This window comes from Symsagittifera roscoffensis, chromosome 4 (assembly GCF_963678635.1).
Source record: "Symsagittifera roscoffensis chromosome 4, txSymRosc1.1, whole genome shotgun sequence".
In the NCBI taxonomy this organism is placed as follows: Eukaryota; Metazoa; Xenacoelomorpha; order Acoela; family Convolutidae; genus Symsagittifera; species Symsagittifera roscoffensis.
Window position 1 is genome coordinate 47,620,446 of NC_087065.1, and position 25,054 is coordinate 47,645,499.

The following is a 25,054-nucleotide window of genomic DNA, read 5'->3' on the forward strand; positions in this document are numbered from 1 at the left end:
ATTTTGGCTTTTTTCAATTAATCAAGAATTACGCTGCAACAATCTTGTTAATTGACAAGTATTATATATCAAATAAAGCCTCTTACACAGCCCAACAATGTTATAGATCGGTTAAATCTCTATAAATCTGCATTGGAGAAAATTTTTTTGCTTGATAATCAGGAAACGTGGATTATACTATATAAAACGCAAAATCTTTGCTGAAAACAAATTTTAAACAATTTACTGCAATTTTTGGAGATTTAACCTTTCTAGACCATTGTTGGGCTGTGTAAGAGGCTTCTTCTGATATATATTACTTGTCAATTGACAAGACAGTTTCAGCGTTTTTCTTGATTTTTTGAAAAAGCCAAAATGACCCATTTTTGGGGTAAAACTTTGGTCGAGATTTTGAAGAAAAATTGCACCATATTAATGATGCTAAATGTTGAAATTCTAATGAAATTCTAAGTAATTTTGTTCTTTTCACTTTTGTCTAATTTTAACCCAAATTGAGAAAAACGTGTTTTAAAATTCAAGTTTTGTTCATTTTTTCCAGATAATTTAAATCAGCACTGTACTTTCTAAGTTTCGCGTAACATGATTTTTTTTGTTGCTTGATCCAATTTTTGTCTACCTACTAGTCTGTTATTTTTATGAAGGTGTTATTGCTCCAATTTTGACTAAAGTGAGGAATAAATTTGTTTGATGTGCGTTTTCTTAAATTCAGAGCAGTTTTTTAAAAGTTGATAACGTATAGGCATCGATTAGGAAACTTGTGAATTGTCGAGCGAATATGCTTTCATCAGGCTAAAATGCGGATGGCATCGCTGCTGGAATAAAGGGTTGATGGTTTCAATACGCGTATTTATTATCCGCAATCATAGTTGTTCTAAATTGAATTGAGCAAACTATATTTGGTAATATTGATTCTACTCAAATGTTAACAGTTGCATTCGATATTGGCAATAGAAAACTTACAATTTATCATAAAATTTTACCAAAAACTATTCGGGAACAACTAATGAGCATTCGGAACATTCAGGGCTTTGTTCTGTACACAAGCGCAGTCTTGTTACCACTATATTATCTTTTTCGACATGCGTCTTGACATCAGACATACTGAAATGCGTCTTTAAAAAATCAAATTTGCATTTCCAATTCGCCATTTTTCTGCATTGAGGTTGATCCTTAGTTTCGTATATTGAGTTTTCTATTGAAAGTGGTTTTTATAAGATGTGTCTACGCTATTTTGATGAGTATACCTTGCGTTATGTGTGTAATCTTTCATCATAAATAATGAATAAAGGGTAGGCGCGCGTTTTTTTCAGTCAGCGACTTATTACGTGTGAAATTAATCACTCCAATTTGAATAGACGCAAGCCAATCAATCCCAGTGGCAGCCTACGCAAAGTATTTGATGTCATCTAGTTTTTTTGATCAGCAAAAATTACAGGAAAAATTCTTTATTTTAAAAAAAAAAAGTTTTGATGGAAACTTTCAATTTTTAGGTAAAATAACGTCATTTTTTGGTGAATGGAAACTTAAAACAAGCGTTTAAAAATTTTTATTCAAATAAAAGTAAAAAGAGAGAAGGAGAGAAGAAGATCAAGGGCAAAAATAACCTTGACATTTCTATGCATGGAAAATTGAAAAATATCCATTGATGTTTTCCATGGAGGATGTTTTGAGGAAAAAGATCAGTTGGAAAAAGTCAATTAGAAGATTGCATTTTGAAAGGCTTTTTTGTCTATAATCTACTACTGAAAATCATTGGCACATACTTAACTTCACTGAAGAACAGTTTTACGCTTGTATGCTCAAAAGAAAAACCCTAATTACTATTCAGTTGTTAAAAACAAGTACATAAAAACATAATAAAGGTCATTTTTGGTTGAAACGAGTTTTTGACTGTTGAGACTGTATTTAAACAAGTTTGAAACGTTTGCAGGTTGGAAATTTGATGAAATTTCTTATGAGACAAAAACCTGTGCTCCTCACGTAATGCTAAGAACAAAAAGTAATAACTAGCGCCTGGTAATAATTTTTTGTTCTAATCAGTTTGCCTCAACAATTTCTACAGCACTACGCATTTTTTATTCCACTCTGGTTGCGTTGCAAATTTCAGGCGCCTGCGAGCCTACGAAATGTTCGCATTGAAAAAATCACTGTTTTATCTGAACTAGTTCAATAACATCTTTTAAAAAGTAATCTGTCAGACAACACAGATGTACTGGTTTTACTTGCTCATATCAAAAATTAGAAGAGACAAAACTGTTCGTTTCAGGAAGCAGCCCAGTATGTTGTGAATGATTTTCATTGATGATTGGGCGCCATTTTATTGATTTTCAGCGAATTCACTGAACATTAATTTTTCTCAACATGGGGGTTTGGGAGCCAAAATGCGTTTGGAGAAAAAACAATGGCAGTAACCAAAAAACTTAAGTTTCTTTGAGAATCCAAACAAAATTATTGTGATAAAAAAACATTACGAGGCCAAACTGTGCACTGGATAGGCGCACAATTTTGTGTCTGTATGTTCCTGGATTCCTGAATTTAACCTTTAAACACGTTCCAAAATATAACAATATACAATATATAGCGTACAAATAACTGTAGCGTAAATTTTGTCGGCACATTTGTTGCGTCGCAGATTCCGAAAAAAGCAAATATAGCTAGTTGTTCTGGGTTCCGCAACTGTAAGTGGAATCCGCAAAGGTAAGTGGAATCCGCAAACTGTAATTGGATTCCGAACTTTGTTTATTACTGAACTTGCATATAAACAAATAAAATCTAGAGCTGGAATTCTTATTTTTAGCAAGGAGGAATTTAAAAGCAAGGACTTAACCATTGTCAGCGGCATCCACGAACAAATCTTAAATATTGGGGTACAAAATAAGTGGATGTCATCTCTTAATATTTGGGATACATATACCATCAAACATTTTTTGGGAATTTTAGTTTTGGAAATACAACACCGAATAATTTCAATATTTGAAGTCATTGTTCGAGTGTGTTTAGAAACACAACGCACAGCATATCGCCGGTTTATGTCAGTTATTGGGATTCCATCGATCCCAAATACTGGTCAGTATTTGGGATTGACAGAATCCCAAATACTGGAACAAAATGGAATAAATATGGAATAAATTCGTTACTAATAGTCATTTGGTTGAGAGTGTTTAGAAACACAATGCACATCATATCGCCGAATTAGGTCAGTATTGGGGATTCCATCGATCATAAACATTGGCCAGTGCTTGGGATTTCATCAATCCCAAACCCTGAAGCTGGGTGTTTGACAGAAATTGAGATCGAACGTTAGGCAATTCAACAAGTAGCTAATCAATGTAGCAATTTAGTAATTGAGATTGAATTTCCTGGTAACCACCTAGTGATTAAAAGATATAACTTTAAATTCTACTACATATATACATATGTGTAAACGGAATCCGCAAAAAAAATGCGGATTCCACTGACAACTTGTGGATTCCACTTTCAATAAGCGGATTCCGCTTACAGTTGTGGATTCCGCAACAGCTCAATTTAACTATACACATGTCCTATTATTTGTTTGTGGATTCCACAAAATGTTCCGGATTCTGCAAATACGGGTGCGGATTCCGTGAATTGGCCTATTTTTGCAGCGATTTTGAGTGGTACAGTCTTTCAGGTATTTGTTTGTGGAATCCAAAACAGCGAGGAAGATCAAAGAAAAATAGCAATGCTGCGGTTTTCGCGACAAATCTGATTTTGGTCTGATGTGGAATCCGCTTTCAATTCACAGAATGCACAATTCGGCCTCGTAATGTATATATTTAATCATATAAAAAATTATTTGAAAAACATAATATTTTTCAAAACTGGCAAATCTCCGCCACATGAGGTTTTCTGTGTTTCTAATTTTTATCCACGTAGTCTGATTTTTAGAGGCTACATAAGGCACTAATTTTTGTTCTCCTTGGCAACTTCGTCAAATTCTCACAATGTAAGATGGATGGTTAGGGCCAAATTGGCACGTCGTCGGGAAAGGGTAGAAGAGGTAATTCCTTCTTGTACAGAGCTTCTCATTAGAGTTTCCGCCCAAAAGTTTATGTTTTTACATATGCTTAAGAAAAATATTTATGAGCGACACTACTACTGGCGGAATTGCACAAACAATAAACTCTTCTTAGAGCCATATGATATTAGAACTCCTCCATCTTTTGGAAACTGAATTGCAGTATTGTTGAAATGATTTGAAACCAAATGTACAATTGTGCAAATACAAAAATTGAAGATCCCCATTTCTAATTGTTAAAATTTCTCAAAGCAAAATAAATGCTAATTGGTAATTTTTGTCAAAGCAAAATAAATGCATCCTGGGCGGAGTCATCCAATGCTTTCTTACGCTAATTTTGAGCTCAATTTCAAAAAGTGATAGAAACCGCCCAAAAATGTATTAGATTATTCTTACCCGCAAAAATCAGCGGGAGGTGTGCAAAATACCCAGGATATCCCGAAATGTTCATATCGCAAAATTGAATAAATGTTTATTTTAAAAAAAGAATAATGGAGCTCACTCTTGCTTTTATGAAAAAATCTTTGTTGGGGTAACCACTTTGGACAGACCACGCGGAATAAAATTTCCCATTCATAGATGTTCAACTAAAAGACTTAAATTATTTTAAAATATATCGTTTTCAATTATGCTTATACAAGGACTCAGTTAGATTTCTAGGCAGGGCGGTCTCTTTTTTGGGAAAAAACTTTGTAAAGAAAAATTTGTACATTTTATTAGCAATTTGATTTTCCGATAACGGATAGGCAATCCTGTAGACCAAAGAAGTGTTGATGTGATATGTGAAGACAAATGTCTCATAAAAATATACAAGAAGAAAGACGAGCCTAATGACGCAACGGGCGTTAAACTCAAAAAAGGAAAGACTTTTTGACAACCCGCTGCGATGAGAGACACGACCAATGATAGGTTCTATTGAACAGCGCCGATTCGGATTAGTAAGTCGTAGACGCTCTTAGAATGGATAAGGCAAAGAAGATACCGAAAGGTTATGGCGAAGTTATACCTTTTACGATTGAAGAAACCGAACAACAAAACACGAAGGTATGGCAGTCCACTTATCATGCATGGACTAGTCGGCTAATAGTGGCGAACCAAAGACTAAGAAAACTAAAAGTGGGATTAAAGTGACCGAGCGAATTTTTATTTTGTCTGTCTGAACGATATGATATGGTGCTAACAAAGCTCGTTCAGAATGTCAATTGCGTTCTCAAATCAGTTAGAAAAGGGTAATTCTTTTTTTGATTATGATTTGGAGTTTGATGGATCGTCAGCCTCAAAAAGTTTTACATCAAGCTAAATAGTTGAAGAACGTTTCGAGCAGCGGGTAGGGAACAGAGGGCAGTTATTATTTTGTGGGGGCACTTGTCTCATACGCTGATGTTATCTTATGTATGTAATTGACCCTCAAATGCATTCTAAAATGTTCTAAGCTGGTTCTGAAACTCTACATGCCGGTCTGCTATGCAGAATGAACAACCTTGCATTGAATACGTACAGAAAAGTACTCGTGCTAGTTAGTGTCTTCAATGAAACAAACCCGTAGTTAGGTTCCATGGATAATAATCGACTTTAATTATACTTGGGGACCACGAAATCGATTATAATCCATTATTTTTAGAGAAAATAAATTGATTATAACCATTTGAAATCCATTATTTTGGATTATAATTGACTATAATCTCCATTTTTTTTTCAAAACTTTCTGTGAATCTTGCAGTTTCTCTGCATTATTAACAGCCTACTCGAATTCTAACATTTTAAACCCAGATTTTCTCAATTTTTACAAGCAAAAATGTACACACCCCCCCCCCCACGTTTTCCGCACACCTAACCCCTACCCCACCTACCCCTTCCCCTCCCCCTCCCAAATACATTACCAATAGACCTCCAAAAAATAAGATTTTAGCGATTGCACGAAACAAAACAATAAAACAAAATTTAGCGATTGCAATGTTCAAGGTTGAATATTTGATTTCAAGGTTTTGGACAATTCAGGCTCTTACTAAATAAAAATCTATTATAATCCATGATAATCTATTATAATCGATTATAGTGGATTAAATTAATTTTTTTAAATTTGTTTAATAATCGATTGTTAATCCATTATAATCAATTATTTAGAATTTTATAGAGACAGACCATGAAAATCCCTTATTATCCATGGAACCTCCTTGCGGGAAGGACTTGATACTCATAAATGCTGGTCACTTTCGAAAGTGAGGGTTTCCTGAAGTTGGAACATTGAATATTTATTTAAATCTTTGTTTGCTGATTTATTCAATCTGTCAATAAGATCGAGAAATAAAATTTCCAATCAATGCGAATCTTTTTAGCTACCGCAAAACGTGTTTGTTAAGTTAGAAACAGTTAGGGACAGTTAGAGCAAGAGTTTGGGTGCGCCACCAATTTTAGGATTTACTCCTGGAGGAGAAATGGGACCTGTTACCAAAGTACAGGTGAAATTGACACACTTCGGCTTACTAAATATACAGAATGTCTGCTGCAATCAATTTGCTGCCAGATACTGCCTGTCAGTGTTGATATTCTTTGAAGCAAATTAAGGAGTTCATCAGACAAAATATGATATCAGCCGGTCAAAAACCATTTCCAAATTTTATAATCGTAATCATTATTGAGGCTCACTACAACAATTTATATTGAATGACATTTAAGTTAACTTTTGTTTCGGTTACACAAGGACCAGAATTTTCACCAAGATTCAATCTGTGTAAGGTACAAAAGGGCAGAATTAGCCGTTTCTGATCAGAAATCAGTTTTGAAATGAATAAAATTCACAATAAAATTCGGAAATTCACACTTAAAACCCTTATTCACAATGATCTTCATGCCAGAAATTAAGATTGGAACATCTTAAATCGGAACATTCCTCGGTACTCCATGGAATTCACAACAGTGTAAGAGTACCTGAGCTGGGTGTCGTATTAAGTGGGATGATTTCGACATCACGGGGCTGGCGCCAATAATTAATAATTTTGAAGGGGAAGCGCGCGCCGAAAAAATGCAATTTTTTGGTAATTTTTTTCTAAAAATTGCTTAAACTCCCTTTTTAGGCCTCTTTTTTCCAAACTCTGACTAAGGCAGAGAAAACTTGGCCAAAACAAGTTCTTTTTAGTGCTTTGGGTGAGCTCGAAAAATCAATTTAGTCAACCTAAACAAAAGTCGACAATATTTTCTAATTTTTTTGAAAATCTGCCCCCCTCGAGAAAATCCTAGATCCGCCCCTGACCCATAGTTTAAAAGATTTAACTTCAACCAAAGAATTGTTAAATTATACTGAAGTCGCAACTTCGGTGGGTTTCATATAGTTTTTTAATGAATTCTATCCAATTGGGGTGCTTTATAGCAAAAGTTACTGATCGACCCGTGAAACAGTTGAAATTGTAAAATTAAGTCGAATCTGCTTTTTTTTTTCAAAACTCATCGCTTTTAATCTTGCCATTAAGGCTTGCCTTTTGGCACAAATGATTGACTTTAGTTTTCCAGTCTCCTATTTTCGTCACTTCGCTTTTTTGACACCTCGTGAGGGACATGAAGTTGTCTCAACAATTAGTTCACGCCGTTTGGCGTAGGAAAAACCATTTAGAATCATTTCAGAGGAAGTCTTCTAATAGTAGTGAGTGTTGTCTCTTTCTGGTGACCAGCGGGTGGGGGAAACAAGCCATAAAAACTAAGTAACTCCCTCTCTTCAGCTTACCTCTTTTGTATAACTACCTACAGTGAGATAAAGTGATTCACACTTGGTTAAGTGCACGGGTGAATACGAAACTCACAGAAAAAAAATTGTCAATTTTCTCACTGTCTCTGTCATACCCGTAAATTACCCAACGCCAAACATCAATTTGAGTTTGAGTTTGTAGTGAACGAGAAAAGCAACCCTAAAACTGAAATTGGCGGCACCTCGGAAGTCCAGAAAATAGGCGAAACTTAATTTAGTTAAATCAGTATTATTAGCAAACACTTTTCAATTTTATTATGATATGTAATAATTTCGTTTATGGTCAATTTTTTCAGTGTCATGCAAAAAGATGCTTTGAAATTACTAAGTTCAAATTAAAGTTCAAAATGTTTTTTCGGTTGAGCTGTTTGCGGTGTTTTTTTTTCTGCCGCGCTGGTCTCAACATGGCAAGACTCAGTCGCGCCAGTTTGGAATTGACGAAACTAAGCGTGCCGGTCTGTATTTGCTTAATTTGTTTTTGACGTTTCCAGACCATTTTTGACGATCAATTTTCCTATCAAAGTTATAATATGAGGTCCGCCAGTTCCGTAGTATTCGTGCTATGCATACAAACAATTTGATCTTTATGAGTAAAAAAAAATACAGAAAAATTGAAGGGACAACTTGAAAAAAAAAACAGAAAATTTTTACTCTTTTAAAGACTGCTTGCTATGTGAAAACGATGTTTTGTTGTGGTGGACAACATGATGCAATTTGCCGCATATGTTTTCATAGGGCAATTTATGTCGAGCGGTAGCCAGTCCAAATTAAAAAATAGCCATTAAAATTGTCTGAAATTCACACCTCTATGCGCAGAGGTGGAACTAGGATTTTTTGAGGGAGGGGCGGATTTTCGAAAAAAAATTCAAAAACTTTATCGAATTTTTTTTGGTCGACCAAATTGACTTTTTCCAAGCGTTCCATGAACACTATAAAAACCCTATTTTGATCAAAATGTTTGAGCCGCGGGCAATTTTCTTGATAAAAAAACATGTCGAGATGGCCGAAAGTTTTGACCGGAAAAGTGCTTTTTTGGCGCTAAATTAGAATATGTACGCATCGAAATCGAAGGCGCCATTAGAAATTTTTAGGGTTGGTTAGTCGATGTCATAAAATAATACTAAAGGGGGGAACATTTAATTGGTGAGGAGGTCGACTCCTTGAGACGAAAGGACGTCCACCAACCTACCCCCTCCTATATCCCCCCTGCTTATGCGATATATATCCGCCCTGTATCACCTTCGATCATTTTTGTTAAATTCTGGGTGTATAAAAATAGTCAAAATGATCAAGCTTTGGACTAGTTTTAGGTGACAATAGAATTATGATACTGAAAAATAGCGCACTTTTTTGCGTGGCTATTTATCTCGCACTACACAATCGTTTCGTTTTAAATTTGGCAGGCTAAATAGTCGTCCGCAAATGTTTATACATGATGTTTAATTGTCGAAAAAGTATTTTTTAAAATGCTTTCAATAACAGTTAATTGATACCGACTATAATGCTGTCGTAGCATTCAGAAGTTGGCAGTCTTGTTATCTATGGAAAATTTTTATCCTTAGATATCATAAAAACATTTAATTAGACGTAGGTTTGTAAAAGTTAAAAAGGCTGCTTGAATCAGGATAAAGCTTTGAACGTTCCCGAAAAAAACGAAAAAAATACCCTTTTTACCAATAGTCCGTCATTTAAAAAAAATTCGTATCAGAGAAAAATTCTGAATATTTCGGTTACCCTTCAACGTATTTCAAACAGTTTTTGAACATCTTAATTGATAAAATTGATACATTTTTCAAAGTAAAATTTAAAAATTTTTTTGTATTTTTTAAGAAAACGTCCACCCGCGCGCTATGTCAATTACAAAATCACCAAATAAATTAATAACACCAAATAAATTGTCTCAATTCAATATGGACCAATTTATGAGCGGATTACATAGCTGCTTGAGCGTTAATAGCAGAAAATATGCCATGCGTTCATTATCCCAAATTAGCCAATTTGACAATTTTCCAACCCAGATAACTATCAAAAAAAATTGCCATCGGCATTGGTATCCTGTTAACTACATGCTCCTCTATTGCAAAAGGGGTGTCAATTCGTTGCAAGGTGCTACAGGGGAGCATGTAGTTAAAAGATCCTGACATTAAATTAGGGATGGTAAATTGTTCACATGGTCGCATGTGTTAAATTTAGATACATAAACCATGCAAAACAGATCTGTAACTCCAGGGATTTGCATAAGTTTCCCACCTCAAACTTAGGTATTATCATATGCTGAGCTCATTTGAAACTAGCATTCATTCGGTAGTTTGGTTTGCAAATTTGTGCATATTCCTAAAGTGTTTAATTACTCTGCTTAGAGAAAAAAGTTGTCCTCCTAGAGATGTTGACTATTTAGGGGTCAGCCGCAGCTGATCTAATTTTGACGATAAACTTTTTGAACAAAATGATTTAACCATCTCTCCTGTTATAAAGTCCCTCCATGAAGCCATAACGATATCATAATCAAATTCAAATTTAAAAAGATAATTGCGTCAATTTCCAAAGTACATAATTTTCAGGATAGATGGAAATTGAAATTAGCAAGCGTTTGAAATTTCCCCTGTTCTACCATCAGACTTAGTTAAAGCAATTGCCCAGCTCGGCTTTCAACTTTTTGGGAGAAGATTAATTTCAACTGATAAAAACTAATGAACCTTCAAAGTTAGTACAGGTGATAAGAAATATTGAAATCAAATCACTTCAAAACTGGGGCCGTTCTGTCATTTCAAGATAAGCTTGAATGGATTCATCTCAGTTCATTTTTCTAATCCCACGAGAGATTGGGGGATGATGTCGTTTTTAAAAAAAACGATACCAACCCGAGCTGAACAAGTTGGGTTTTTTTTTAATATCTTGCAAGATAAGCTTCCAATAATCTTAAAAGAATAGCAATCTCTTGCACTTTAAAGCACTCAATCTTGCAAGGCTCTTCTAAATTTTTCTATAAAATTTTATTTCAATCGGGCTTAAAAAATTTTCCGGTTGCTCAAATCTCCCTGGAATAATGTTTTTGCACCTTAATTGAAACCAGAAACTCAAAAAAAACTCTTGTCTTAAATCTCTTAGCGTTAAATTCTCAAAATATGTAGTAATTTGAAACAAATTATCACTGCCATTAACAACTTGCCTATCCTTATGCCCTCAATACTTTTTTTTCCTTTAGAAAACTGAGCTTATTACTAAACTCCAATATGAGCTAACCCATAATAGTTTAAAAGCAAATTTTTGGGAAAATTATTGGGTAAAAGTAATGAGTGCAAAACGATTGATGGACAAAAATTCTGAGGCGAGGGTGTCTATCAGCTGAGGCGAGGGTTTTAAACTGAAACAAGACTGCTCGTATACCAGGGCAAAGCCCTGATTGTTCCGACTGCACTTAAAGCCAACTGAACAGTTTTTTTTTAGTTGAATAAATGACAAAGTATTTGAGAAAAAAAAGTTTTTTTTTGCATTTTATGCAGCGTCTCGTATTGTGATTACAGGATTAAATTGCTGGCCTCAATTCAATTTGGATTGCATTATTTCGCTTCTTACGGGTGTTATAAGTACGCAATATATTGCGAATTTAATTATCCCAAATTGGCAAGTTAGCAATTTTCAACCGCCCGTAACATTACGAAAAATAATCACAGGCACCAGCTGATTTAAGGGGGAGGGGGTGGGGGTGCGCGAAGGACTCCCCTTGCTCAGGGATTTGACCCCCTGCCGACCCAAAGGGTACCACTTTGTACTATATTGAGTTATCATTTTTTGGCTGACTGACCCTAAAACTTTTCTAAAATATACTAATTTTCAGGCGGGAGCGGTTTTTTTGGAAACCCCCTAATTTTTTTTTCAAGATTTACAGGTCAAAGTTAGTGATGTCTAATTAGCACCTGTGGGCTCCTATCTAGTGGCATTATAAGGGTTCAACATGACCACCACTAGATAATATATACATCTACTCTAATTAAAAAGCTCATTCTTAAGACAAAAAAGGAAAAAAGGGGTTCTTATCAATCATCATTTAATCTCTTCCTTCTTGATGACTGGCTGGTATATACTGCAATTTGTTTTAATTAAAAGGAACAAAATCTGTGCAAATGATTAGATATCAATCAACACAATCGTCTCCTTAGGAACGACTTTGAATGAGACTTAATTTTCTGTGCACGTCATGTGTCTGGTGGTAGAAAGGAAGGCGGCTCTAAATGATTCTTTGGCTACTTTCAAAATCGGGTTGAGGTGCTGGAGTCGTGTTTCGACCGACTCGAACCAAACTGCCTACACTTTAACCAACTTGACCGAAGAAAAATGTGTCTGACTGTGTTAGGCACAATCGTGCTTTGTTTTGATCGACGCAACCCAAACTGGCTGTTCCGACTGATTCAAAATAAGGTTCGACTATGTTTTGACATTGATTTTGGCTATATTTCCAAATTGTGCTCAACCGAAAACGCTGTTTTTGACGACGCATTTTGGGTCAAAACACCATCCGTGTCTTCGACCGAATAGCTTCCAAACATAATGCGATCACCTCAACCGGGGTCTTGCCCGAATCGAGTTATTATCTAACGCAGCAATTAAATAACAAAGCTATAAGGTTTGACTTCTTCCTCGGTCAAAAACTCACTCAGCAGACCACAAAAAATGTTAGGGCTGCAGAAATGTTTCCAAACATGAAGGCTCAAATGAAAAAAGAAAAATAAGTCTTGGTTTAGATTCAAAACGAATTATTAATTGTTAATTGAAATAGAACATAACCAAATGGCACAAAGTCCGAAAAAGTCATTCCAGTATAACACTTAAATTAATGTGCGTCCGTTCACTGCGAATACGAAAAGACTAGATCTAGAAAAATGATGCAGTTCAACTTAAGTGAGTTGGCCAAATTCTCGTCTTTCATCGGCCAATTGCTTCGAAACTTACAAAAACACTCGTCTAGCCTTAAAAGCCTGGTTGTTATAAAACAGGCTAGGCCGTTTAGAGTATCCTTTGAATGGTCACCTCACTTCTACTGCCTAGGCGTGGCGAGACGTATTGACTCTTTTCAGCCGTATCAGTGGTGTTAAAAACCACAGCTATTTTTGTACTAAGCATTAACGAATTGGACCTTACGTACCCGTGGTTTGATGAACTTTTAAAACAAGGCAAGATAAAAACTTGATCAGTAAATAAAACTATTGAATTAAACAGGAGCGGATCTAGGATTTTCTCGAGGGGTTGGCGGATTTTCAATACAATTTCGAAAATTTTGTCAGCCTTTTTTTATGTCGATCAAATTGATTTTCCAAGCTCTCCTAAAGCACTAAAATAACCTTTTTTTTTGGCAACATTTTCTGCGCCGCAGGCAAAATTTTGAAAAAAAAAACAGACCAAAATTGCTTTTTTTTCGGCGCGCTCTCCCCTTTTAAAGTTAGTATATTCTGGCGCCGAACGCGCTATTAGAAAACTTTTAGGGTCCGTCGCCAAACATGGATACCTCTAAATTTCATATATCAAGATATCGCACGTATAATGTGGATATAACCGACCGACTTCTATACGAATTGATGTTTGTTTGAAAATTTTTAACCTTTCAGAAAAGATATATTGTTTTCCTATCTACTTAGAAACAACCGAACGACTGGTAGAAGTATGACATCAACCCTTAGGGTTTAAAGAGGAACAGATTTTTAGTCTTGACTTGGTTTCGCAACTTTTTGCTTACGAAAAAGAAAAAAAACTTTGTTAAATTTTTCCCTTCAAATGAAATTTTATTTGAACTTTGGCTGAAACACTTAAAAAGCTAATTATTTGGCCCGAATGTTTAGCAAGCAAAACAAGGACATAATTCGAATAATTTTTCTCTTTCACGTTTAGTTTTGAAAAAACTCTGACTCAAATGTGAAGAAATCTTTTGTTGTTTTTAAGCGACAAAAAAAGCTATGCGCTGTTTTTGCCGACCGATGAATGATAATATGATAATTTTGTTGACTTGTTTTTAGGTCGACTCGTTTTTGTTGACTTGTTTTTTTTTTAGGTCGACCAATTGTTGACTTGGTTTTGATGACTTGTTTTTTTTTAGGTCGACTGATTTGATTTTCCGAGCTCTCCCAAAGTACTAAAAAGACCCTGATTGGGCCAAATTTTCTGCGCCGCAAAATACCAAAAAATTGCGTTTTTTCAGCGCGTGCCCCCTTCAAAGTTAGAATATATTGACGCCTAAGGCGCCTTTAGAAAAACTTTGGGGTCCGTCAGCCAAAGAAGGGATATCTTAAAATAGTTCAAAGGAGGACTATTTGGGTCGGCAGGGGCTCGAATCCATGAGAGAAGGAGAGGCGACTGCCGCCCCCTTAAATTCGCCCCAGGAATTGACAGATAAAAACTTTGAGTCCACAGACAACATTACAGCCACATGAGCAGCGATTAGATACTTTTATAAAGTGAATTTGGGATATGAACTCATTAGATCACTGAGCTAAACTGCACCAATAGAATTGCATGGGGTGTCATTGACGCAGCATGGTATCCAGTCCCTCAGCAATATTTAGTTCAAAAAAATTGCAAAAGAGTTTCTTCGAAAGACGATAATACTGAAAAAAAGTTTTTTGAAAGTTGTAGTTTTATTGTCTTAAGATGTCATTGAGGCACGAAATTAGTATTTTTTCATACGGTTTCAACCAGGGGCGGATCTGGGATTTTCTTGGGGGGTGGGGAGATTTTAACAAACTTTCGAAATTTTATCGACCTTTTTTTGGTGAACCAAATTGATTTTTTGAGCTCTCACAAATCACTAACAAGACCCTGTTTTGACCAAATTTTCTACGCTGCAGGCGAATTTTTGAAAACAGGATAAAAGGTGTTTTAGCCACATTTTAGAAAACAGCCTGACAAAAATTGATATCTTAAAATACTAGAAAGGGGGCCGTTGGGTCAGCAGGGGTCAAATCCCTGAGGCGGGAAAGGTTCCACCCCTCCCTAAATCCGTTGGTGGCTTCATCATATAGTAGTCAACCAAATTTGCTTTTGATTACTTCTTCTTTATACTGTTGGCCCAATTAACGGGTCCAATTGTTATTTCTCAAAATAAAAACTTTGATTTTGTTCTGTTTTCACCGAAGTAAGTTTTAAAAAACGTTATCATTTTTATTATTTTGTAACTAGGATTAGGTTTTTCGGAACATTGTAAAGAACTTTTTCCGAAGTTTTTGTGTTGTTCTTTATTAAAAACAAGCGTATTTAAAAAAAATATATATATAATTGAGGGAGTTGACTGCCTTTCAGAAATATGTTTTTATTAAGTTTCAAATAAAGTTTTTTCTGCCTTTCTTACTTTGGTCCTTTTTTGTGACATATGCTGCAGGTAGGTATAGTCCTTCTTATTTCTAAATTTTCTCTCACAAAAGTGATAGAGTTAGCATGTGTTGGACATTTTCGAGTAAATGCTTCTTAGTAAAGCTGCGAAAATGTATGTTAATTTGTTCCTCAACTGACATTTATTTTTTTTCTATGGATCTATATGTCATACATTTATGCCATAAAAACTAAACAAAACACAAAACTGTTTTGTATGGAAAAAAAGTTTTGATTTAAATCTGTTGACAATTTACGTTGAAAGGTTTGTGATTTACGTTTCATTTTCTATAAGTTTAGTAAACACTAATTTAAAGCATACAAATGATCAAAGGCGTAATCAAAGGGCAAAAATTGGAGCAGGCCACAAGTTGCAAAGGGCAGTGCCTTGAATGACAAAAAATGCTAAATGGGCAGTTTTTATATACGGAAAAAAGCTAATCATTCATTTTTAAGGCAACTCCAGAAGTACAGAAAATTGCATGAAATATCTATGATTACTTTTTTTTTCATAAATGAAATAAAGTATTTTTCCATAATTTGAAACAGATTTTTATTAAACTCAATTTCTTTAAATTTTTGAGTTGCGCTCGTAACGGAATACGAGTAACAAAGACTCATGTTACTCAAAAATTGAGTCACCGATGGTTTAATGGTCTTGCATTGTAAACGACCTGAACATAGATAAAATAAATTTTGAAAAAAAAAATCTTTCAGAAAAACTGAAAAACCTAACATCTGTGAATCCAATGCTGTCATAATTTTGCAAAGTTTATTTGATTACAAAATTTATTTCGCGCTCAAAACAAATAGAAAAACACAGGGGCGAATTTAGGGGTGGCGGACGCATCGCCCCTCAGGGATTCGACCCCCTGCCGACCCAAACGGTACCCCTTTGTACTATTTTGAGATATCCATTTTTGATAACGGACCCTAAAATTTTTCTAAGGGCGCGCCGAAAAAAACGCGATTTTTTGGTCTTGGTCAAAACTTTCCATAACTGCCTAAAACGCCTATTCCGGCCTGTTTTTTTCAAAATTTTCGAGAAAATCCTAGATCGGCCCCTGGAAGAACGTTTCTGGGGCAATTTTTAAACTACTTAATAAAATTTTTGGTTTAGCCATCAAATTAGTTTTTTATTGCCAAGGGAATTCGAAATATAATTTTTTTCGTACGCACTATGTTGTAAAAGACGAAGAAAAATCGAAACAAAAATTTTGTTGCACCATCGAACTGAGTAGACAATATGAATTGTGAAGTAGAATAAGCTCTAGCTCAAATATGCGATATTTCAAATATCCGCTATTTCAAATATCCGGAATTAACATAAAAACTAATGAGATTTTTTCAACTATTAGATTGCTGGGCGATTATAAAACTCGCATGTGCTTATCTGTTAAATTAGTTCTTTGTTGGGGGGGGGGGGATTTAATAGAGAATGATTAAAGTGATCAAAACACAAATATAGTTCATGAAGACGTTTCCAGTTTACAGAACAGTTAACTTCAATTCAATTTCCCAAAAAAAGATATAGTTTAAGCGAACCGTAGAAATTGGGTTTTTCCTCTTCTTTTTGAAAATTAATTGGATATTTGCATTGATAAAGATGTTTCTCGAATGTTTGAGCTAATATTCTACTTTTCTGATGATTTAACGATGTACATATCGGATGGTTGGGCTGTACCTAGTAGAGGAGACTATGCAGACTTGCAGATTTTGATAGAATCTCCGTGATTTGAACAGAAGTACTGGATTGATTAGTATAACTAACCTGTGGTATGCTGAACAGGCGCAACAAGCTAGCAACTTGGATGCTCACAACACTCGAGGCTGCACCAATCACCCCCACCACACCAGTGCTGCCCTTCTTAGACGAGTCATCTTTCATGGCCCCTCCCTGTTTGTTCGAACACTCCTGTGAGTCGTGGCTCGAGAATTTTCCTCGTACAAACTCGAGAGACCTTAGGTGGCAAAACGAAATTATATGTTTTTTTTCTCGCAAGCAATTTTTACAATATTTTCAAATAACAGGTTTTAGTTTTTTTCCCCCACATTTTGGTTACCCCGAGTGATGCATGAGACTATCATATAAAATGTTTTCAGCCATCATTTGGGTAACAAGAAAAAAATTTAATTTCCGTTATTCAGATTCAATGTTTTGTTAGGGTTTTTTCAAAGTAGTTAGGGTTTTTTGGTCACCCATTAACCATGCAAATAAATTTCTACAAAAAACGAGCGAAAAAATTAAAAACAAAGGTTCGCATTCTTGGTGTTTACTTTTTTATCTATATTTTCACAATTTTTCCCAAAAAAAATAGCAAAAAACCCTGTGTTATTCGCAGATCAACCGATGTGCTCTCGACTATTATAAAATTGCCAATTTTCTAACAAAAATTGGAGCTTGAAATCTTCAAATGCCGATTTAATTGGCAATATCAATTCTCTTATATTTTAATCTATAGCCGACCTTTCAACTCCGACCGTGTCCCGATCGCAGTCGTCTACGAACACTCCTCCGAGAGTCATCCCGTGAAGCAGGTGTGAAAAGTTTTGATTGACGATGTCAAGAGCGTAGATCATCATTTCGAGCTGCTGGATTCCAATTTCTGTGAAAATGTCCCCGCAAATTAGAGAGTCGTGACGGTCATGTACCATGAATATGCCGCCAATTTTAATGTCGCCTTCATAAACACCAATTTTGTCTTTCTCGGGCCAATTTTCAATTGTCGCGATTAATATGTCAAAAATCAATGAAATAAAAATGGAATTAAAAACACTTGCAATAAAGTAGCGCATTTTTGTTCAAGAATAAATTTAGATTTAGTTGAATTCAAGGTTTGGTTTTAATAGTTTCGACAACAATTGACAACCTTATAAACTCTCAGATTTAAACGTAAACAGATCGAAACATATTTCACTAATGATTAACGTTACAGAAAACTAGAGGTGAAAATATTTTTTTCCACCGGCGGTATCTTCTTTTTACCCAAGTGGTTATACGTGTTTGAAAAAAGAAAGTAAAATACGATTGGTTCAAATCACTGTAAAACGGTAATTCTTTTTGTGCACCAATAAAAATAAAATAATCAGCTAAAAAAAAATTTTTTTGTTCTGGTGAAACACGAAGAAAACTTTTTGATTTATTGTTTTTCAAATCAAGGTTTTTTAAATGAAATAATGTAATAATCTGAAGCCCAACAACATTTTAGTGAAAAACATTATGCCTTTTAGATATTTTGATGTTTCAATGTGAGAACACTAATGACAATTTCTCTCCAAAGCAAAGAATTGTTTGAACACAACTTATGAAAACCTCTGAGAAAATCATGAGATAAAGCATTATGCTTGGTTCAGTTTCAAAATAAAGAGGCGTTACGCGAAACAAAGAAATTCTGAAGCAATTCTAAAAACCCAATTGAATGAAAGTAAAAGCGTCATTAAATTCATTCCAACTAATTTACTGTTATGCTCGCATACCCCTGCGAGGTGCGAAAAACTAAGTTGGAATAAAAGCGGAGATTATTATCTTTTATTTTTTATTAGCACCTTGCGATTTCAATCAAACTGACATATATATTTAACAATTCCATTCGCGGTTGATTAAAAAATTAATTCACGAATGACGTAATTCCAGTTTGGTCACGCAAGAATTACATGGCAATCAAAATAGGAAGTTTTTGAGGGTTTCAGTTGAAGTGAATGTTGGCATGATAAAGGGGAACAAGCGACCTCTGTTGACATAATTCTGTAAGTGGACTAATTTTAAACAGCACTTATTTCGATGATACAATTTTTGGAAAATCATTTCCAATACGTTTTCTGTATTTATTTGACAAAAATAAAAAAAACTGGGTTTTTCAATTTTTCAGCGGAACTTGACCTGTATTTGAAAAAATCTGCCTTTATTTTGCTCATCAAAGTATCATTATATATTGAAAACAGGGATATCTAGCGGTTGAGCAGTTAGTTCAGAAAATTTGGATTGTACTCCTTGAAAAAACTCTAAATTTAAGCGCAATAATTGAATATAATTTTATGATGTCCTTGGTTATCTTTTTTGTTCCTGCCTTTTGAGGTTTAGTTAAGTTACCTATGTGCGTTGAAAAATTGAATTTTCAAGTCCCTCTTCATCTTCGATGATCAGAACGAAACAAAAGTATAGCTGTGCTCGAGGCAAAGCCGATGATCAGCTAGCCGATACAAGATGATCACAGAAAACAACCAAGATATTGCGTACATTAACTACACGAAAATGTGGTGATACAATGCAATAGGTGGCAGACTCAAGTTGAATAGCAGGATCATTCTTTGTTATACTTCAAACAAAGCTGATAGTTTAATTAAAAAGCCAATTTTTTTTTGGTGGAAGAAATGAAACTAGGAATGATCTGGCTTTTTCTTGGCTTACAACACAAAAAAAAGATGCGAATCATGCAAAACAACTTAGTATCAAGAATAAAGTTATTGAGATCTGATTATCTCGCAAAATTAATGTCACACAAAATGCAACTCAAAATTGCGCAAATTCCAATAGTACATTTTTTAGAAATTCATTTTTGAACCAATTTCTTTGTTTGCAAAACCTAAACTAATTGTTTTAAATTTTTTTTCAGCGCAAACTTACAAGGCCAATTTGTGCAATGGATAATTGCAGAGTTTGGTGTCTTGAGGGCGCTGGAATTGAGAGACAGGTCTTTAAATTTGTTTCAAAATATTAGTGGTTTCCTTTTGCCAAAAAATTTGTGGTTTCATTGCCTAAATACCTGTAAAGGAAACTTTGTCAGCTCAATGGTTTTGTCGAGAATTCCGCAGTGACTGAAAGTAGCTAATTGCTCGGAGTTTTGCAATTGTAAGCTGATGTCACTTACAATTTGCGGATTCTAATTGCAGTTGCGGATTCAGAAAAAGCGTAATTTAACTATTCGCATATATATTTTTGCTTGAGGTTTTCTCAAAATGTTCTAGATTCTGCCAATTTTTTTGTTTTTGGGACATTTTGACATTACAATGGTTTGGCTATTTGTTTGTGGAATCTAAAACAGCAAAATTATCTGCGACGATTTTTTTCTCGGCCTGTTGCGGAATCCGCTTACAATTGACAAACTACACAGTTTCACCTCGTGATGTGTAAATTAAAAAATCTGCCATTTCTTTGCTCTTCAATGTATTGGTATACATTGGAAACGGGGATAGCCAGCAGTTTGGCAAATGGCACAGAAAATTCCGACTCTACTATTATTATTTCAAAAAAAACTGAATTTATTTGCATCAAAAAAAAATTTTAACGATTCTCTCTGTCAGTTTATTGTTTGGAAACAAATTGATCTGGCCTTTTCTTGGTTTATAATGAAAAAAAAAGATGCAAATAATATGAAAACCAAATGTTAAGACTAGAGCTGTTGAGCATCTGATCATCTCGCGAACAAAGCCATTAGTGACTTCGAGGATTAACTTGCACAAACCGCACGAAAAAAGTGCGCAAAAACACACCATTAAATCACACAAAAACACTGCATGCATTTTAAAAAAAGACAACGCAAATTGCGCGACGATGCAATTTTCATAGCGCAAACCGCAACAAAAATTATGCAACACAAATCTGTAAACTCAAACCTTCAGGTGAATTTTAGAAATAATCTCTTTTTCGGATACTTCACTTGCAAAAGTGCAATACAGATAGATAACCAAAATGTTCCATTAAAATTTTAATTTGAAGTCGGATCTGCATTTTTCATCATTAAACCATAGACCAGAAAAAAAAACAATAAAACAAACAGAACAATTAAAAAAAATACCAAAAACAATAGCGTTTACCTTCATGGCTTCACTAGATTGACCTACTTGAACAAAGTTTTTGCTTTTTTTAAAGCTAAATCGGATTTCACGGCTCTCCTTTCTTTTTGAGGCTTCTAAACATTAAGGATATTTTCCGTTAAGGAATCTGTTTTATTGTTGTTCGAAAACCAAAGATACAACAAATGTTTTGAAAAGTTTGGATTTCATTTGCATGAATCGACATTTTCAGAAACCTTTTGATACCAATATGGCGCGATCCACGGAGACACACTCATGACAGAAAAGCAGCTACTATTTGGCTGATATCAGTCGTTTCGAAAACCTGCTTTCACAATTTACAAAGTTTAAGCCTAAGCAAAGAAAGCAACTTTAACCGTTTTGACGTTTTAAAATCGTTGTAGCAACACATAATAAAGTAGACCGAACAAATCTATGGCGAGTTTTTTAATTTCTCAATTGTAGGATCCAAGCACACTTTTTAGAAATCCATTTTTAAACTTATTCCTCTGTTTGCAAAACTTAAACAAATTGTTTTAATATTTTTGCAGCGCTCAGTTTGTTGTCTGAAGGTCACTAGAATTCAGATAAGAGTCCTAAAATTTGTTCCAAATGATAAACGTTTTCCTTTTAAATGTGTATCCAGTGCTTAAATAATTGTAAAATAAATTTTATCGAGGATTCCGCAGCTAGGGAAAGTAGCTAGTTGTTCGGGATTCTGAAATTGTAGGAGCATGTCAATTACACTTTGCGGATTCTATTTGCAGTTGCGGATTCTGAAAAAGCGTAATATGATAAATTAAAGCGTATACACAAATATAATATTTTCTTTGAAATTTTCCCAAAAGATTTCCTCAGATTCTGCAATTTATTTTGGCGTTCCACAAACTTCGCTGGGAATCCTGCAAAATTTGTAAGGGATTCCGCAGTTTTATCATTTTTCGGGGCCTTTTTAAGCAATGCAGTGTTGTAGCTATTTGTTTGTGGAATCTTGGTTTGAAATGAAAGGAAAAGAGATGCAAATGAAATAAGAATCGTCAGTCAAGACTGTAGTTGTTCAACATCTGATCATCTCGGAAACAAAATCATTTGTGACACCTATGATAAAATTTCACAATTTGCAGCACAAAAATGAGCAAAAACGCTCCATTCAATCACACAAAAACACCATACAAATTTCAAAAAATGTCATGCAAATTGCCACGCCGGGCCCCTCTTTTTGAGGTTAGTAAACATTATGGATGAATTTCTGTTAAGGCGTCGCTTTTATTTTTGTTGGAAAAACCACAGTTACAACAAATAATTTTGAAAGTTTGGATTTAATTTGCCTGAATCGAAATTTTCAAAAAACCTTTTGATACCATTATGGCACAATCAATGAAGACACACTCTCGACAGAAAACGCAGCTACTGTTTAGCTGATATCAAGCGTTTAGAAATCCAGCATTCACAATTTCAAAATCTAAACTTTAGCTAAGCAAGCAATTTTAACCGTTTTGAATTTTTAAAACCGTTGTAGAATTACATAATAAGGCAGACCGAACAAATCTAAGGCCAATTTTTTAAACTTTTTAAATATAGGATCCAATTAAAAAAGAAAGAATAAAAACGCCTTTTTTCGTTATCGTTTGTCTTGTTGACCGTTGTAAAAACCGTTTGACGGCTCTTACCCCCCCCATCTTAGATAAGCATCGATTTCATGGTATAACGAGTAGTTTTACAAGGTTGAGCATGAAAATCAAATATGTATGTCATGGCATAATTAGTTTGTATTTCGTATTCCCTAATTAGACAGTATTTTACTACAAACCTACAATGTGAACAGAAAAATTGCTCTATAAAATTGCAGATTAGAGGGGAGTGGGGGAGGGGGGAAGGAAAAAAGCCTGTTTTACTTACGTCGACATGTTCAAAGAACCTAATTTTAAAAATATTGAAAATTTATTTTTCAAAAATTGGCTGGATTTAAGGAGGGGGCGGAGGGTGGACGCCTTCCTCAGTCATATGACCCCCTGCCGACCCAAAGGATCCCCTTTTGTTCTGTTTTGAGATATCCATTTTTTACTGACTCACTTAAAATTTTTCTGAAGGTGCCTTTGGCGCCAAGATACACTAATTTTGAAGGGGGAGCACGCGCTGAAAAAACGCAATTTTTTGCTCAAAATTTTAAAAAAAGTGCCTAAAAACGCCTTTTTCTCCCCTTTATCAAAAAGTTGGCTGCGGCGCAGAAAATATGGTCAAAATAGGGTCTTTACAGTGATTTGGTTGAGCTCAAAAAATCAAATTGGTCGACATAAAAACAAAATTTTGAAAATCCGCCTCCCCCTCAAGAAAATCCTAGATCCGCCCCTGAGCACAGGTGAAATATCTTTTTAAATTTGAATCTGAAGTCAAAATTTTGGAAACAAATGCCCAAAAACGCCCTTTTGGCCTATTTTTTTTGAAAAAATTGCCTACGGCGCAGAAAATTTGGTCGCAATGAAAACCCGCCCCCTCGAGAAAATCGTAGATCCGCGCCTGGCTGAAACTATATTTAATTAAAAGACAGAGATCATCAATGGGAGCGCTTCAGACATCATTCAGGCAAATAATGGTTTCAATTTTAAATGTATTTCTTGAAGATTTGACGCTATACTAGACAGCTAGAAAATATTTTCCCGTTTTGGTTATTATTTGCTTGAATCTATTGAAAACATGGCCTGTTCAAGTGAAATTTTCTAAAATTCATATATCTAACAATTTTTTTTGCAGCTGAGTATGTTTTCACAATTGACTTAATTCCAATTTCATTACAGCGCAAACAGAAAGAGTTTTTGAGGGTAGTAGCGTAGTAAATATTGGTATGCAAGCGGGTAATAATCAGAGTGAACACGTAGACTATTGAAAGGTACTGAGTATCACAAGCAAAAGCCTACTATTTACCTCCGCTTATCAAATAAAATCTCGACGAACACACTCTAGTGGCATTTTAATCTTGCTGGTTCATCATTTTCAAGCGTTGGAGAATCATAAATTTAAACAAAAGACACCCAAAAACGAGAGGGTCTACCCAAACACGGCATCTATTAGAAACTTGGATGATGTCATAATGTCCATATGTAAATAAGGTGAATAAACTCTGATCATCTCGCTTTTCTTGCAAAACTCGCATAAAACTTCTCTCTCTACTACTGGCAGTTAACCAGAATAACTGATCACAGGGATCGCATGAAGGTAACAGAAACGAGTAAGTGGTATATGTCGGGGCAGTTCAGCCAAGGGGGATGACTACCATGTTTTAGCATAGGCTATAGAGTGTCCGGCGGTCATCACCCTATGAATTAATATAGGGATTAGATTTCCCAATGTATTAAGATACCAGATTTCAGATGGTAAGTGTCAGATGGTAAGTATGACGGCGCCCGATTTTCCCATGTATTAGGATAGTGTATAGCTCTCCCTATGTATAAGGATTAGAAAATCATTGTAGGGATTTAAGAGCTCATTAAGATAGCGAATGGGTTTCCCAATTGATTAAAATAGGGAATGGTAAGGTTTCAGTGTGATGAGAAGAGAATGGTCAGAAAAACAGTAGTTTTTTGAATTTTGTGTGGAAATGTCGAGATTTTTCGCAAAAATCTCGGCACGCGTCATGTAATTGGTGAGTATTGCGTGTAGATTGTGTAATGAAAGTTACATGTTTTTTTTCTTCATGGTAAGTCAATGGTATGATTTGCAAAAACTTGGAACTTTTATCAGAAAAATTGAAATTTTTTCCGAAAAACTTCAAAACACAATAAGATTTGATATAATATGACTTTTGATATAATAACTATTTTATTAGATGATCTTATTTTTTAAAACAGTACTCAATATAGCTGAAACTATGCTGAGACCTGCTGAAACTTCAAAAAAGGTCAAGTATCACAAAAATTTTAAGTTTTGGACGACAGAAAATTGCAAAAATTTCAAAGTTTTTGGAAAAAATTGCAAAAGTTTCAAATTTTTGGAAAAAATTGCAGGAATCTCAAGATTTTGGCTGGTTTTTCGTTGCTTCTGATCTAATTGAAAAAAATATACATACGTGTAGAGTTTAAAATTATGCTCAAATTGTATTTTAGTTGCAATGTTTTCTTAGTAGTTTGCCC

At 34.8% G+C, this 25,054-nt stretch overlaps 1 protein-coding gene across 1 annotated transcript in view; it reads right to left on the reverse strand.

The window, feature by feature from the left end:
• LOC134844913 (metabotropic glutamate receptor 4-like) overlaps positions 1–18,129 on the reverse strand; it is a gene marked incomplete in the record, with an annotated part of 19,913 nt that extends 1,784 nt beyond the window's left edge. The window contains 2 exon segments of the mRNA XM_063861740.1: positions 16,906–17,095; positions 17,602–18,129. Of these exon segments, the coding sequence (XP_063717810.1) occupies positions 16,906–17,095; positions 17,602–17,930 (519 nt within the window).
• Positions 18,130–25,054: the final 6,925 nt, after the last annotated feature.